The following is a 14,739-nucleotide window of genomic DNA, read 5'->3' as shown; positions in this document are numbered from 1 at the left end:
CACTGTCCTCTCTCACCCGTCTGACCACTGGGCCCCGGCTCACCTCTGCTTCCCTCCGACCCATCCCCTTCACCAGCTGCCCTGCACATACTTCCGGACTCACCCAGTGCTGGCCATCTGGTGGCTGCGCCAGCCCCACGATGGAAAGTGCCGCCGACCAGGGATTAGAGTGCAATGTGTATGTGTGCTCGATGGAACAACAGACTCCGAAGAGGTCCACATCCCAATCCCCAGAGCCTGCGGACGTGCCACCTCGTATGGCAAAAGGGACTCTGTGGATGTGATGAGAGCCCAGGAGATAGGGAGAGTGTCCTGGATCATCCAGGTGGGCCCTAAATGTGGTCACGATGCTCCTTATAAGAGGGAGAGCCAGAGTCAGGGGAGGAGGAGGTGTGATGACAGAAACAGAGGTGAGAGTGGTGCAGCCACAGAAATGAGGAATTCGAGCCGCCTCTGGAAGCTGGAAAAGGCAAGGAGCCTTCAGGAGGAGCGCGGCCCTGCCCACACCTTGATTTTAGCCCCTTTGACTCACTTTGGACTTCTGACCTCCAGAACTTTAAGATAATAAACATGTGTTAAGTTTGTGGTAATTGCTGCAGCAGCAGCCAGCAGAAAACCTGCATGAGGCACTGGGAGGCACTGGGAGGTCTATGCAGGCACTGGGAGGCACTGGGAGGTCTCTGACATTTCCACTCTGGCCCCTCTGTCTCTCGTCAGAGCGAAGGCAGGCCTCAAGCCCGGGGCCTCTGCTTTCAGCATTATCAAGCACAGTTTAACCAAAGGAGTCTGTCCAGGAATTTACACTTCGAGTTCCCTTCTTTTTCTGGCTGTTTCTGTTTTGGTGGATGCCGTCAGGTTTCCTTCTAAGCAAAAACAAGTGAGTTGATGTAAGTCAGCAGTTCTCCACCAGGGAGAGTTTTGCCCCCCAGGAGGACCCTTGGCAATGTCTGAAGGCAATTTTGGTTGTCACAACTGGGGTTGAGGGTGCTGTGACATCCACTGGGCGGAGGCCAGGGACCCTGTAACGCTCGGCACAGCCCCACCCCCAACCCCAGGACAACGTGTCAGTAGTGCTGAGGTGAAGAAACCCTGGTGTAAAGAAAACCATGAAGCACAGGAGGCACGTGCAGGAGGAAAGGGTCGCTTGGACAAAGTGGAACTGGGCTTGGAGCTAAGTGAAAAAAGCCAGACATGAAAGGGCATGTATTCCATGATTCCACTTTTATACAATGTCTAGAATAGGCAGATCCATACGGAAAGTAAGCTAGTGGCTGCCAGGGGCTGGAGGGTGGGGGGAATGGGAGTGACTGCTAATGGATATGGGGTTTCTTTTTGGGGTTATGAAAATGTTCTGGAATTACAAAAGTGGTGATGGTTGCATGACTTTGTGAAGATACTAAAAACACTCAATTGTACACTTTGAAATAGTTTTATGGTACATGACTAATATCTCAAAAAAAATTACAGTAAGTAGAGTAGTCAGTGAAGGCCTCATGGAGAAGGTGGGATTCAAAACAATACCTGGGGGGACGTCCCTGGCGGTCCAGCAGTTAAGACTCTGTGCTTCCACAGCAGGGGTCATGGGTTCAATCCCTGGCCGGGGAACTAAGATCCCACATGCCATGTGGTGTGGCCAAAATATAAAAATAAATAAGTAAAAGACATGTGAAAGTCATTAAAAAAAATTTTTTTTTAAAAAAGAAAAAAAAAAACAAGACCTGGGGGCAGGGGCAGAGTGAGCCATGAGGCTCCCTGGGGAAGAGCATGTTCAGTGAGGGAACAGCAAGTGCAAAGGCCCTAAGGAGGCCTATGTGGCTGGGATAGAGCTGAGAGGGAGAAGAGAGTGGAGGGTGACAGGGGCCATATCCTCTGGGCCTAGCAGGCCACTGTGCGGATTGTTTTTTCCCGTGAGTGACACAGGGAGGATTTTGAGCAGGGGAGGGATGAAATCTGACTTGGGTTTTCAGAGGCTCCCTCTGGTTGCCATGTGAGAATGGATGGTTTCCTCTTTGGGGCCTAGCCCAAACCTCTAACTTTCTGCAGGGTTGAGGAGTGTCTGAGGCCCCATGGCTATGCCTGACTCCCAGACACAAGGAGCCTCACATGTCCCAACCCATGTCAGAGCCCCGTTCCCCCGCTTCCCTGGAAACCCAGGAGATGGCCTTGCCCCTGGCGCCACCCAACCTGAGTCAGGGGGCCACTCACTTGGCAGGGTCTGCTATCTGTCTGCCCCATGTCTTCATACTAATAACCTGGTGGTGGAGCCTCTGGTCTTTCCCTCACCATTCAGCCTCCTTGCAGACACCTGAGGGACCTAAGACTCCACACTGAAGTTGCTAAGTGGAAACAAAGGATGCAAAAGCGACCTCACAGGGAAAGTATTTCTGGCATTCAACTCACGGTGGCTGCCTCTGGGTGGATCTGGGACTGTGAGCCATCTCTTTATACCTCTGTGATCATACCTTTCCTGTATTTTGTCCAGTAAGTAGGTATTATGTAATCGGAAGGCATCACGTTTTTGCTGTTACAACATTTCAGCGGCCCACTTGTCCTGACACCGGGGCTGAGTTATCTACTGTTGAGTAACAAACCATCCCAATATATGCATCCCCCGCTTTTCAAAAGTTTGCTTTATGCCCCTTTGCTGTTATGAAAGACCTACATTAGTACCTATTTTATCTAAGTGAAAGAAATTTTCACTTTTAAGAAAAAAGTTAAAAAGCGAAAACAGTGTTCAGCATTTGTTTTGCAGTGAGCTGAGTGATAGAGGAAGCACACACCCCAATCAGGGGGCGAGGCATCGCCGAAGGAGCTCCTTCCCCAGAACTACTCTCACCACCTCAGCATCAAGCTGCCATAGTTTCGAACTGTGACTGTGAACATCTGTGCTTTATTTCTATTTATTTTGCGCATCTATTAGCAAGATGTGTCCTAAGGTAATTGACTCTTCGCTGTACACCATTTTGACTTAGGAAAGGTTTCATAGAAACGCTCCACTTTCGGCCAGCAGGGAAAACCTGTGCTTTATTAGGCTGTGTGTGGAGATCGAGATTCAGGCAAAACTCCATTCTAACCAGATCCTCAGGGGATGTAGCTCCAAAAGCTGGAGCATCAGGAGCCTGTAGCACAGCAGAGTTTCATAAATGTCTGCTGAATGGATAATCCATTTCTATTTATTTTTTGGCCGTGCAGCGAGGCTTGCAGGATCTTAGTTCCCTGGCCAGGGATCGAACCCAGGCCCTCAGCAGTGAACGCACGCAGTCCTAACCACTAGACCGCCAGAGAAGTCCCTGGATCATCCATTTTATTACTAAGCTAAAAGCGGCCACAATTCTGCGTGCCCGCTAGGCACCACCTGGCCCTGTGCTAAGAGTGTTATACACACTGATTCTTTAGTCCTCATGTCAAGTCTAGAAAGGCGGTGGCAGTACCCCACCCATTTTACAGATGGGGAAATAGGGGCTCAGACAGAGGAAGCCAGGCGTGGGCCAAATTCTTAGCCTTCAGATTTCCAGGAATCTCCAAACTTTAGCGCCCAGTGCAGGGCTTTAAATGCAGCTCTGGGGTCACCTGGAAAGACTGGCGCTCACACACCTCTCCATGAGGTGGTTGCATGTGTCATCCCCACTTTACAGGTGGGGAAACTGAGGCCCAGATAGGCAAGCCGCGCATCCCGGGCAGAACCCATGCAGCCGGACTGGCAGCCACCGTCCACGATACAGTCCAGGGCTCGACCTGCACCAACGCTTCACCTCAGCCCCGCGAGCCGCGGGAGCATCGTGACCCCGCCTCCATCCCCGAAGGGCGGAAGGGAGGGCCCCGGGGGCGGTATCCAGGCGCTCCCACCCTCACGGAAAATGGGTGGCTCCTCGGGAGCCCTAGCCGGCCCTCTACTCGGACCTGAGGCTCCGACAGAGCAGTAGGCTCGGGCCGGTCGCCCCTCTAGGCCGCGGACTCCCGTACGAGGCCGAGTTAGACCCCGAACCGCCTCAGCTCCGGAACCAACTAGCCGACCCCGCCGTGGCCCCGCCCGGACCGGAGGCGCAGGAGTCCTGGCGTTCGTCCTTCGGAGTGCCCTGAGCGGTCGGCTCTTGGCGCCCGGAAGACTGCCTTCTCCGTGGTTCTCCAGACCGGCGCGGCGTCAGGAGTGACCAGAGGAGGCCGGGACGGAGAGGCTTGAGAAAATGAGGTTCTGCCCTGGGTCCGCCCCAGGTTCTGCCGGGTAGTTCAGCGGCGGAGAACCTGGCGGGAGGGGAACCGGCGATCTTGTCCAGGCTTGACTCGGCCTTGGGGTTACCATGGCGACCCCCCATTTCCCCCGCCTCCGCAGGGGGCGGTGGGAACTCCAGCTTCCGGGTGAAGCTGGAGCCTTCCTGCGATTCGCCATCGCCTTGGAGACGCATTACGTCATCCAGCCAGGCAATCACTTGGATTCTAGTGATTGGTCGTTCCCAGGGAAGGGCAGGGCTTCCGGCCTAGGTCCAGCTGTCAGTCGGTTCCAAGTGCAGGACTGAGGTAGGCCGGAGCGTCCCCCCAAAGGTTTAGGCCGTGTCCTTAGACCCCCGCAAGATCCCCATGGCCGGGTCCTCCCGCTCTGTGACCAGTAACTTCTTAAGTTCCCGCCTCTACCTCCGCCCAATCCGGATGCCTGGTTCTCCCCCCAATTCCTGCCTCTGAGTCCCCCCCGAATCCAGGTCTCTGTTTCTCCTGCAGGTAAGGCCTTGGATTCCCCTTCAAGTCCAGGTCCCCGTTTCTCTCCCAGTTTGTGCCTCGCACCTCCAAATCGCAGCCACCATAATCTGTATCTGTGAGACGTCTGAATTCATATATCTGGTCTCCAAGATTTGAGATCCTGTACCCACTAATTCTGGACATTTGGATGTTCAAAATGTGTTTCTGGATTTATCCTTAACCCAAGCCTCTGAGACCCCTATTAATACCCTGTCCTAAGGTTTCCAAATCCAGCCCAGTTCCTCCTCCCCACTATTCTTTACCCCAAGTGCTGCAAGTGAGAAGACAGGTCCGGATTTGATCCAGCGTTGCCACCCCCGTCCTGCACATTCTGCCCTGTTGCCTCACTCCTGCCCCCAATTCCAAAGAGCCACCGTGAACACGTGGTCCTAATTTACAGCTAAGCAAATTGAGAATGGGGAAGGGGCTTAGGCTGGCCCACCTAGCAGGTGAACTGGCCCAGGCACCTCCCCTGCCTTGAGGTCTAGACCTTCCGCTCCTGTAGCACGCACCCAGACCAAGCCAACCACCCCTGTGAGCCCAGGTTTAGACTCATGGTCAGTGACCAAGGCAGTGGGAGGCCCAGGACAGTGGGAAAGATCAACTTGTTCTCTTCCAAGCAGCTGTGTGGGGGGGGCGAGACACAGTCCTGCAGGAGTTAGAGGAACAATAAATATGCTTGTTTTTCGCATTCACTTGTTCCTTTGTTTGAGCAGGTTTGGAACCAAAGAGACCATCTTTCCTCAGTAATTACATGGTTACTGGCTCAGCAGCCTTTTCTTTAAAAAGGGAGAAGCCAGGCTTCCCTGGTGGCGCAGTGGTTGAGAGTCCGCCTGCCGATGCAGGGGACACGGGTTCGTGCCCCGGTCCGGGAAGATCCCACATGCCACGGAGCAGCTAGGCCCGTGAGCCATGGCCGCTGAGCCTGCGCGTCTGGAGCCTGTGCTCCGCAACGGGAGAGGCCACAACAGTGAGAGGCCCACGTACCGCAAATAAATAAATTAATTAATTTAATTAAATAAAAAGGGAGAAGCCTAAGGCGCAGGGAGAGCCCCTCTCTGGATCATGCTAGATCCAGTGGAAAGGCCCAGAGTTGACTGAACTCATTTGTTTATTGGGCACTTTGTATGTTCAGAGATCGGCGGCACTGGGGGAGACATGATGCTGAGATGGTGGAGAGGCCAGCGGAGGAGGGAGAGGTCAGGCTCCGGGGCAAACCACCTTAGAATCCCAGCTCTGCCCCGTTTTGCTATGTGACCCTGGGCAAGTTACTGCACCTCTCTGGGCCTCCCTGACTGCCTAATCAAGTTGTTCTGAAGATTAGGTCTGAAATGGTCTGATTCCCAGACTCCTAATGCCTACCTGGCATTAGGAAGGCGTTTCCCCAGGCTGTGGCCAGGAAGAGGGGCAGACTCAGGTAAGGAGGTGTTCTGAACAGGAGACAGCAGGACTCTGGGTCTGGAATTGGTGTCTGGTGGATGAGCGAGGCCTAGCCGCTTGGTGTCTGCCTGAAGCCCAGAGAGGGAGCAGCAAGACTAGGGAGAACTGCCCCATCCATCCTTCCACCCATCATTTTTTCAGCAGTTACTTGTGAGCAGATACTGTGTGCCAGACTCAGTACTTCCAGCTGGGGACACAGTGGGGAAGAAACCAAACAGCCTCTAGCCTCATGGAGCAGTTAGAAAATCAGGGCAGAGGAGATGGCCAGAGCTGGTCAGCCCAGAGTGAACATGATGCACCAGGAATGCAAAGGGGCTTCTGCAGAGACTTTCCCCCTCCAGCCTGAAGAACACAGCACCAACATCCCTAGACTTATGGGATCAGACTCCAGATTTTGTGCCTGTGTCCTGGGGACCTGAGGAGGCTGGACTGTCTTAGGCCAGGCAAGTAGTGTGTGATCATCAGCTATGCAAGGTGACCCCCTACCCCACACCACATAGGGCTTTACTGCAGGACCTCTCTCCTGCCCTCCCATGCATGGTGGGTCATTCCTGTCAGGTCTATAAAGATGCCCATTATCGAGTGACCACTGACAGTCAGGCCACAGGCTCCAAACTCACCTTGTCTGATTTAGTTCTCACTTCCACACTGACAGGGGAAACTGAGGTTCAGAGGGGGTGGGCCCCTGTCCACTTTGGAGGAGAAAGAGACAGGGTTGGGGGGCCCCCTGGATTCTGCTGAGTGTGAGGGTGCCTGGTGCCTACTCCCAGCCTCCCTGTTTTCCCCCAGTCAGCACCTCCCCAGCTGTGTCCCCCAGGACCAGGGAGGGCCCCCAATGATCAGAGAGGGTCCCTCCAGGACCAGGAAGGAACCTACTTAGCTCCTCCCCAACCCCAGTAAAAGGCCCAAGGCTGCTGCTCTGTACATACCAAGGCAGAGGCCAGGGATAAGGCCACAGACTGCAGTGGCTGGGGGCCTTGGCCTCTCTGGGTGCGGCTCCCAGACTTCAATCCACCCGAGCCTGAGGTCTAACCCGCTGCCCAGACCAGCTTCAAGGCTTGTGTCCCCCTGAGCAGTGGCATGAGCTGTGACTGACGACGACAGTCCAAGGGGGCCCAGAGTTTCTGGTCTGAAACGCTCCTGGAATTGGGATAGGGATAGGGGCGAGCCTTTATAGTCAGTCAGTATCCTTTACAATCAGTCAACAAACATCGCGGCTGCTGAGCACCTGTAATGCGCATGCCCCGAAGGTGGGCAATTGGGGTTGGTGCGGACAAATGAAGGACCGCCTGGGTCACGTGGCTGGGCCCCTTCGGGTCTGAGAAGGGGAATTCCCACCCTTAGAAGATGAGGTGGGCACCTGGAGGTGAGGAGCCTCAGGCGCCTTGGAGACCAAGCTCTGCCAGATGCCGCTCCCTGCCATCTGCAGCCAGCATGGGTGTGCAGCTACAGTGGTCGCTGCCTCTGCGAAGCCCGCCGAGGAGGCGTCCACAACCCAGTTCGGCTCCAGAGTCTAGGCGGGGGATGTGAAGTCTTGGCACGTGCTCTCCACGCAGACCGCCGGTGTCACTGGGTGCGGCTGCAGAGTGCGCAGGGCACGCACCACCGTGCCTGCCCTGCACTCAATCAGTGACCTCGGCAGCACAGGCCCCAGCTGGATCAAAAAGGGCGGGGGCTGTCCCTCAGGCTCCTCCTCCAGGGCACCTCCCCGACCACCTCCCGCACACGGTAACGGGCCAGGAGAGGCGGGGGCCAAAGAGAGACAATGGTCGGTCGCGGGGGGACCCCGGCATGGGGTGAAGCGAAGGGTCCCCTTTCGGAGGCTCAGGCCCCAAGCAGCCCAGAGCGCGCGAGTGTGGGGGAGGGGGGCCCGCGAGTGGTGCCCGCCCACGCGCGCGGGGCCCGGACCACAGTGGACAGCAGTCGCGACGCCCTGGCCTCACTGAGCCGCCGGGTCCTGTAGCGGGTGCTTGTATGGGCAGCGACGAGCGCGGGCCAGACTTCTGCCCTCATTAGACATGGCGGCGTTGACCTCATAGAGACCTCTGCGCCTGTGCAGGGGACGCCTACGAACTGGCAAGTGCTGGAAGTTGGACATCCGCCAGGCACAACCTTTGGGCCCGCTTCTGCAAGTACGCATGCGCCGGGGGTTTACGGTTTCCGTTTGGCCCAGAGGGCGCCTTTACATGCTCGCTCCGAATTGGTCCGTAAATACGCCTTGTTCTTCTGCGCACGCGCGGCCTCGATGACCCGGAAGTTCTCGCGTCCCTTAAAAGCGTCGGCCCGCGGCGTGCGGTCTTTTCTTGTCTGTGCCAGGGCGGCGCGTGGTCTATGCTGAGCGATCGAGACGCCTCAGCTGCTGGTTAAGGTGAGGCTGCCGCGGAGTCGGAGCTCTGAAGGCCGATTCAGGGTCTTCCGGGAGCCGTGGGTGGGACCCGAGACCGGGGGCTTCCCTCGGGCAGGGGACAAGGATGGAGGCGCGGGGAAGGTTACTCTCGCCCCTTTGCTGATGCCCCCCCCGCCGCCTAGCCTTGCCCCCAGCGGACTGGGGAATGTTGGCTTGGTCTCTGCAGTTGTACTTTATTTATTATAAGAAGTTCCCGTTTTCCTTACATGCACGATGCACACTTTGGTCTGGACACGCTTTCTTCTAAGTAGCAGCCCCTAATCCCCACGTCGGGGTCGGACACCAGATTCGGCCTGTGCACTGGTAAAGCGCAGAATTCATACCATTGATCCTTCTGTTTTACTGATGAGGAAGCTGAGTCCACAGCGGCTTGTAGACTCTCCTAGGGTCGCAGAGCTCTTGAAGAACAAGGTTGGGGTTTGACTTCGAGCGGATGCCGCATCAGGGCATTTGGCATCCCCTGCCCGTCTCTGGGCCGCCTTGCAACCGTTGAGGGGGTGCCTGCCAGCTGTTAGCCTCAGGGTTCCTGGGTGAGAGACAGGTGTTTCTTGCTGACAGATGAGTGGTTTTTTTAAGGTTCCACAAGGTGGACTCAGATGTTCACAGCTTTTCTTAGTTCCTGGTAACTTCCCAGTTCTCAGGTTGTGCGCTAACCTCAGAGTCTGTGGTGAGTGTGCCTGGGCTTTGACAGTTTCTGTCCCTAGGATGACGGAGTGGGAGACAGCTGCACCTGCAGTAGCAGAGACCCCCGACATCAAGCTCTTTGGGAAGTGGAGCACCGATGATGTGCAGATCAATGACATTTCCCTGCAGGTGAGGGGGGTGTAATGATTGTGCTTCCCAGCTGGGGGTGAGGTCGCTTGAAACTTGTAGCTGCCCCACTAAGTAGAGTTGAAGATGGGACAGGTAACGAAGGGATCCCTGGACCACCACACCCATCGTGTCTGTTTTTCCTTGTATCCTGTTAGAGGTTGCTACAGTTTTTGTCAGGAGATGGTTCCTTCCTCAGAGGGAGTATCACGTCCCACAAGTTGTTTAGTTAATTGTTTTGTAGTGAAATACACAATTTATTTATCTTTTTAGTTTCATATATTTTATTTTTTAAAAGTCATCTATAAGTTTTGAGTGTTCTTATTTTACTCAAGTATTGACGATGACAAGGACAATACTTCAGGCTATAAAATTTTATTTAAATTATATGTTTTAGAATTAAATAAAAATGGACAATGTTTTTCAAGTTCAGAAGTTGTGCCTTGGAGAGAAGAGTCAAATTATAAAGATTCAAATGCCTAAAAATCTAAATGCCTTACCGTCATCCCTCAGTATCTGAGGGGTGTTCTTTCCAAGACCCCCCAAGTTTACCAAAATCTGCAGATGCTCAAGTCCCATAAAGTGTAAGGGCCCAACGTTATCATTTTGTGTGGGGAAATCCAGTTGTCCCAGCAGCTTTTGTTTTCGTTTCTTGGAGTTTTCTGTATCGTACTTAAATTTAGGCAATAAAATGTAACTTCAATCTCATTTATACATTATATGTATATGTCCCATCATCATTTGTTTTTTTTGTTTGTTTTTGCAAGAAAATGAACCCTTTTATTATGATTAAAGGGTCAGTACACCAAGATGACATAGCAATCCTATATGTGTGTGCACCAAACAACAGAACTTTGAAATACATGAAGCAGAAACTTACAGAACTTGTAAGAGGAATAGACAGTTTCTCAGTTATACTTCAGGACTTCATCATCCCTCTCCCTGCAACTGACAGAAATACTAGACAGAAAGTCAGCAAGGATGTAAAAAGTCTTGAGTAATAACCCCAACCAAGAGGATTGTGAAGACATTTATAGAAACTTCACCCAGTGACAGCAAAATACACATTCATTTCAAGAAGGCTTACAGAACGTTCAGCGAGATACACCACACCCTGGGTCATAAAACAAACTTGAACAAATTTAAACAATCAAACCAAACGTGAAACAAATAAGAAATCAGTAACAAAAGGATACCAGAAAATGCTCCAAACAGTAGGAAATGAAACAATATACTTCTAAATAATACACGGGTGATAGAGGAAGTCTCTAAGGGAATCAAGGGATATTTAGAACTGAATAAATTGTAATGAAAACTTGTGGGATAAAGCTGGAACAGTACTGAAGGAACTTTTTATAATAATGATTTGTTAGAAAAGAAAAAAAAGTTTCAAATCAATAATCTCAGCACCCCTCAAAAAATAAAAAGAGCAAAATACAACTAAAGCTAAGTAGAAGATAGGATATCATAAAGATCAGAACAGAAATCAGCGAAATTAAGAACAGAAAGGTAAAGGGACTTCCCTGGCGGTACAGTGGTTAAGACTTTGTGCTCTCAATGCAGGGGGCATAGATTCGATCCCTGGTTGGGGAACTAAGATCCCCCATGCGCAGCACCATTTGTTGAAGAGAGTATTTATCCCATTGAATGGTCTTGGCACCCTTGTTGAGAATCAGTTGAGCAAGGATGTAAGGGTTTGTTTCTGAACTCTGAACTCTATTTCATTGGTCTCTATGCCTGTCCTTTTGCCAGTACCACACTGTCTTGTAATAGTGTTTTTTTTTGTTTTTTTGTTTTTGGCTGTACGCGGGCCTCTCACTGTTGTGGCCTCTCCCATTGCACAGCACAGGGTCCGGATGCGCAGGCCCAGTGGCCACGGCTCACGGGCCCAGCCACTCCGCGGCACGCGGGATCCTCCCGGACCAGGGCACGAACCCGCGTCCCCTGCATCGGCAGGCGGACTCTCAACCACTGCGCCACCAGGGAAGCCCTGTAATAGGTTTTGCAATTGGGAAATGGGAGTTCTCCCACTGTATGTTGCCCCCATACTGTTTTACACTTGGCCTCATTAGGACTTTTGTGGGGCCTTCATAAAAAGAAATTTATGTTTTGTGACTGCATTGGTATAATGACGAATAAAATTCAGGTTTGATCATATTTTTCTCTTTCTTCTTTTAAAAGAAATTAAAACTTTTTGTTGCCTCTAAATATATCATGGTACTTAGGTACTGAGCCTAACAGAGAATTCAAACCTGTTTTTCACTCAATGTCTTGTAGAACTGTTTTCCTTCATGAGTTTGTTGGGGGAGAGGTCTGCAAACTTAAAAGGGCCAGTTTAAAGTCTTCGTAGGTCACATGCGTGTTTGCTTCTTTGTTTTCTTTTTCTTGCTTTTCTTTGTACAACCCTTTAATAATGTAAAAACTAATTTTCACTTTCCCCTGGTCCTCTCCTAGGGGCTGGGAAAGCAGAAGTCAGCTGGTATCAGAGCTCTCACTCTCTTGAAAGCTGTGCTGGGCTCTACCATGGGGCCCAGCAGCTTAACCAAACGCTTGCTGGGGCATTTGGTATTCTCAGGTTTTTTTGGCACAGTTTGAGTCCCTGCATGGACACCTGTCTGTCTACTTGCCTATTTGTGCAAGTGGTCCTCTCCAGGCTAGACACCAGACTGTTGTGCCTACATCAGAATCCTCTGTGTTCTTTTCCTGTTAATCCTTGTATTTGTAGAAACTCATTGTTTGTACATGTTCTCATGTGTGTGTGGTAGAATGACTTTGTGTAGGTTTCGTACTGGAAATATCAAAAGTAGTCCTCACGTAGACAGTCCTCTGACTCAACCCCCCCGAATGGTTTAGTGTTTCTAGACACTATCTTGGCATATGTATGTATATATAGGCAAAATTGTTGAACGATTGTTTTGCAACACTGGTTCTCTGGCTTAGTTCCCCCCGCCTCTACCCCTTTAGGGGTACATTTTTGGGGGTCAGTAATGAGGAGTGCTCCTGGCATACTACAGTGCACAGGGCAGCCCCTCCAGAACAAAGAGTTAGTTGACATAAAACGTCAGTGCAGAGTGAAGAACACTTTTAAAACAAGACTGGTATCGTGGGTGGTTACCTGCTTAGTTTTCCATACCCTTCCTCCCATTAGGAAGGAAGTACTCTTTTCAGTGTCCTGGTAAAGTCACTTGCTTCGGTTTTGCTTTTCTGTGGCAGGCAGGTGGGTGGGAGCTACCCTGAGTGGGTGTTCAGTCTCTCTGGTCCCCTGCCAAGATCCGTCCTGCTCCTGACCGTGGTCCCTTCACCCCCTCTTCCTGCTGCCCCAGGATTACATCGCAGTGAAGGAGAAGTATGCCAAATACCTGCCCCACAGTGCAGGGCGCTACGCGGCCAAGCGCTTCCGCAAGGCGCAGTGCCCCATCGTGGAGCGCCTCACCAACTCCATGATGATGCATGGCCGCAACAATGGCAAGAAGCTCATGACTGTGCGCATCGTCAAGCATGCCTTTGAGATCATCCATCTACTCACAGGCGAGGTAGGGCCCCGAGGCCAGGTGGGGCAGAGTGCCCTTAGTACACCCTAAAGCCAATGGCCGCCCCACGATATGCATGCCAGGGTGCTCCAGGTTTTAGGGGTGAAGGGTCAGGGAGGGATGCTTGCCAGGTATCTGGCTCATGGCCCCCCTCTCTTAGAACCCCCTGCAGGTCCTGGTGAATGCCATCATCAACAGCGGCCCCCGGGAGGACTCGACCCGCATTGGGCGAGCTGGAACAGTGAGGCGGCAGGCCGTGGACGTGTCCCCGCTGCGCCGTGTGAATCAGGTGGGCTCGGGGCTTTGGGGCACACGTGGGTGGCCAGGAACAGCCACCAGGCTCTGGCAGAATCCTGCCTGGGGCAGCAGAGGCTGGCAAGTGGGAATGTTCATCTCTGTCTGCATGTTTACCTGAGTGTCATGAAGGGTCATGAAGGCTTCCTGGATTCCCACCCCACGCAGAGCACGTCCTAGCTCTGGGCCCTCTCCTGGGCAGCATTAGATTGAAGGGCCCGTCATTTGGGTATATGTTTTTACACTGTTTTTATTTTCTTGGACCATTTGAGAATCAGTTGCAGGTGTTTTGACCATTTCCCTATTAACATTTCATTGGGTGTCCCCCTAGAATAAAGATGTTCTGTCCCCACCATCACCCCCAAGAAATGTAACAGCAATCTAACATTTGACATTACATCACTGTTCCAGTTTATGGAGCTGTCCCCAAGCATACCCTTTATAGCTGTTCGTTTTCCGTCAAGGGTTCCAGGCCAGGAACACATTGCATTTCCCTGTCACGGCTAGTTTTAAGTCACCTATCATCAGGGCCCAGTTCAGCCTTTGTGTCCGCACACTTTTTTGTGCCCCTCAGTCTGATCCCAGATCTAGCAGCATGGCACCTGGGCAGCGCTGTGGGCTCCCACTGTGTCTTGCCTCAGTTGGCCTGCGGATGGCAACGTGGTAGGCAGCATTTGTTGGGTCCCAGGGTACTGGAGAGCCGTGTCCCTGCGTGGTGTAGGGGCAACCCCTACTTAGCACAGGGACCCCTGTGCTCCCTAGGCCATCTGGCTGCTGTGCACAGGTGCCCGTGAGGCCGCCTTCCGGAACATCAAGACCATTGCCGAGTGCCTGGCAGACGAGCTCATCAACGCTGCCAAGGTGGGTGAGGACACCTGGGCGGGGGTGCGAGTCTCAAGGGGAGGGTCCTCCGACATTAGAACTAACCATCCCTTCTTGCAGGGCTCCTCCAACTCCTACGCTATCAAGAAGAAGGATGAGCTGGAACGTGTGGCCAAGTCCAACCGCTGATTGCCTGGCCACAGCTGCAATAAACCTGTTTGCCCTTTGGGGTGGCCCCACCCACCTGTGCCACTGTCTGTGCTCAATGGGGAAGGGTATCTGGGAGCAGGGGGTGAGGGGCAGGATGACTGGTGTTTCTGAGGAGCTGCCCATGTTCCTGGCATGTCTTCTGGTCTGTTGGGATCTGGACCCACCAGGGAAGTGCTCGGCTCGGGAAGCACCACTGACTCAGAACCATGGCACCCTGGGCTGCAGGCCTGGCTGCCTGGACTGTTCCAGCAGGTGTTGGAAAATGAGGGGTGGGGTTGTCCTGGCAGAGATGTCACTGGTCTGGGGAGGGGCTTGGTGGCTGCAGCCCACTGCCCTGAGAGGTGTGTTGCCAGGAAGCAGCCCCAGGGGGAGGAAGCCAAGGCCTGGGCTCTGGACCAAGACAGTTTCTAGCCCCTTGTCCTTGGCTGGAGAGGGCTGGTCCGGTCCAGTCTACTGTGGGGTCAGCCTGCCTTCAACCCCCAGGACTCCAGAAGT

At 52.9% G+C, this 14,739-nt stretch overlaps 1 protein-coding gene across 2 annotated transcripts; it reads left to right on the top strand.

Annotated features, from left to right (window-relative positions):
- Positions 1 to 8,421: 8,421 nt before the first annotated feature.
- On the top strand, positions 8,422 to 14,275 carry RPS5 (ribosomal protein S5). 2 transcript variants are annotated; one of them, XM_022564885.3, is made up of 6 exons: positions 8,422 to 8,539; positions 9,283 to 9,391; positions 12,712 to 12,921; positions 13,079 to 13,207; positions 13,975 to 14,073; positions 14,155 to 14,275. In XM_022564885.3, exons 2-6 carry the CDS (start codon positions 9,284 to 9,286, stop codon positions 14,221 to 14,223), a joined length of 615 nt encoding a protein of 204 aa, XP_022420593.1. In that variant the 5' UTR covers positions 8,422 to 8,539; position 9,283; the 3' UTR covers positions 14,224 to 14,275. The 2 variants fall into 2 exon arrangements, with proteins under 2 accessions (XP_022420593.1, XP_089758139.1); XM_089902013.1 differs by lacking the exon at positions 8,422 to 8,539 and having other exon boundaries at positions 9,270 to 9,391.
- Positions 14,276 to 14,739: the final 464 nt, after the last annotated feature.

This window comes from Delphinapterus leucas, chromosome 20 (assembly GCF_059928025.1).
Source record: "Delphinapterus leucas isolate spDelLeu-1000000601 "Yukka" chromosome 20, BTC_Dleu_Yukka2, whole genome shotgun sequence".
In the NCBI taxonomy this organism is placed as follows: domain Eukaryota; kingdom Metazoa; phylum Chordata; class Mammalia; order Artiodactyla; family Monodontidae; genus Delphinapterus; species Delphinapterus leucas.
The sequence above is the reverse complement of the archived record's forward strand: the minus strand, read 5'-3'. Positions and strand labels throughout refer to the sequence as shown.

Bases quoted from the DNA above. Each gene is read 5' to 3' on its own strand.
- RPS5 (XM_022564885.3), top strand. From the start codon at position 9,284: ATGACGGAGTGGGAGACAGCTGCACCTGCAGTAGCAGAGACCCCCGAC. The intron at 12,922-13,078 runs GTAGGGCCCCGA...CCCCTCTCTTAG, and splicing joins TCCATCTACTCACAGGCGAG to AACCCCCTGCAGGTCCTGGT. The intron at 13,208-13,974 runs GTGGGCTCGGGG...TGTGCTCCCTAG, and splicing joins CGCTGCGCCGTGTGAATCAG to GCCATCTGGCTGCTGTGCAC.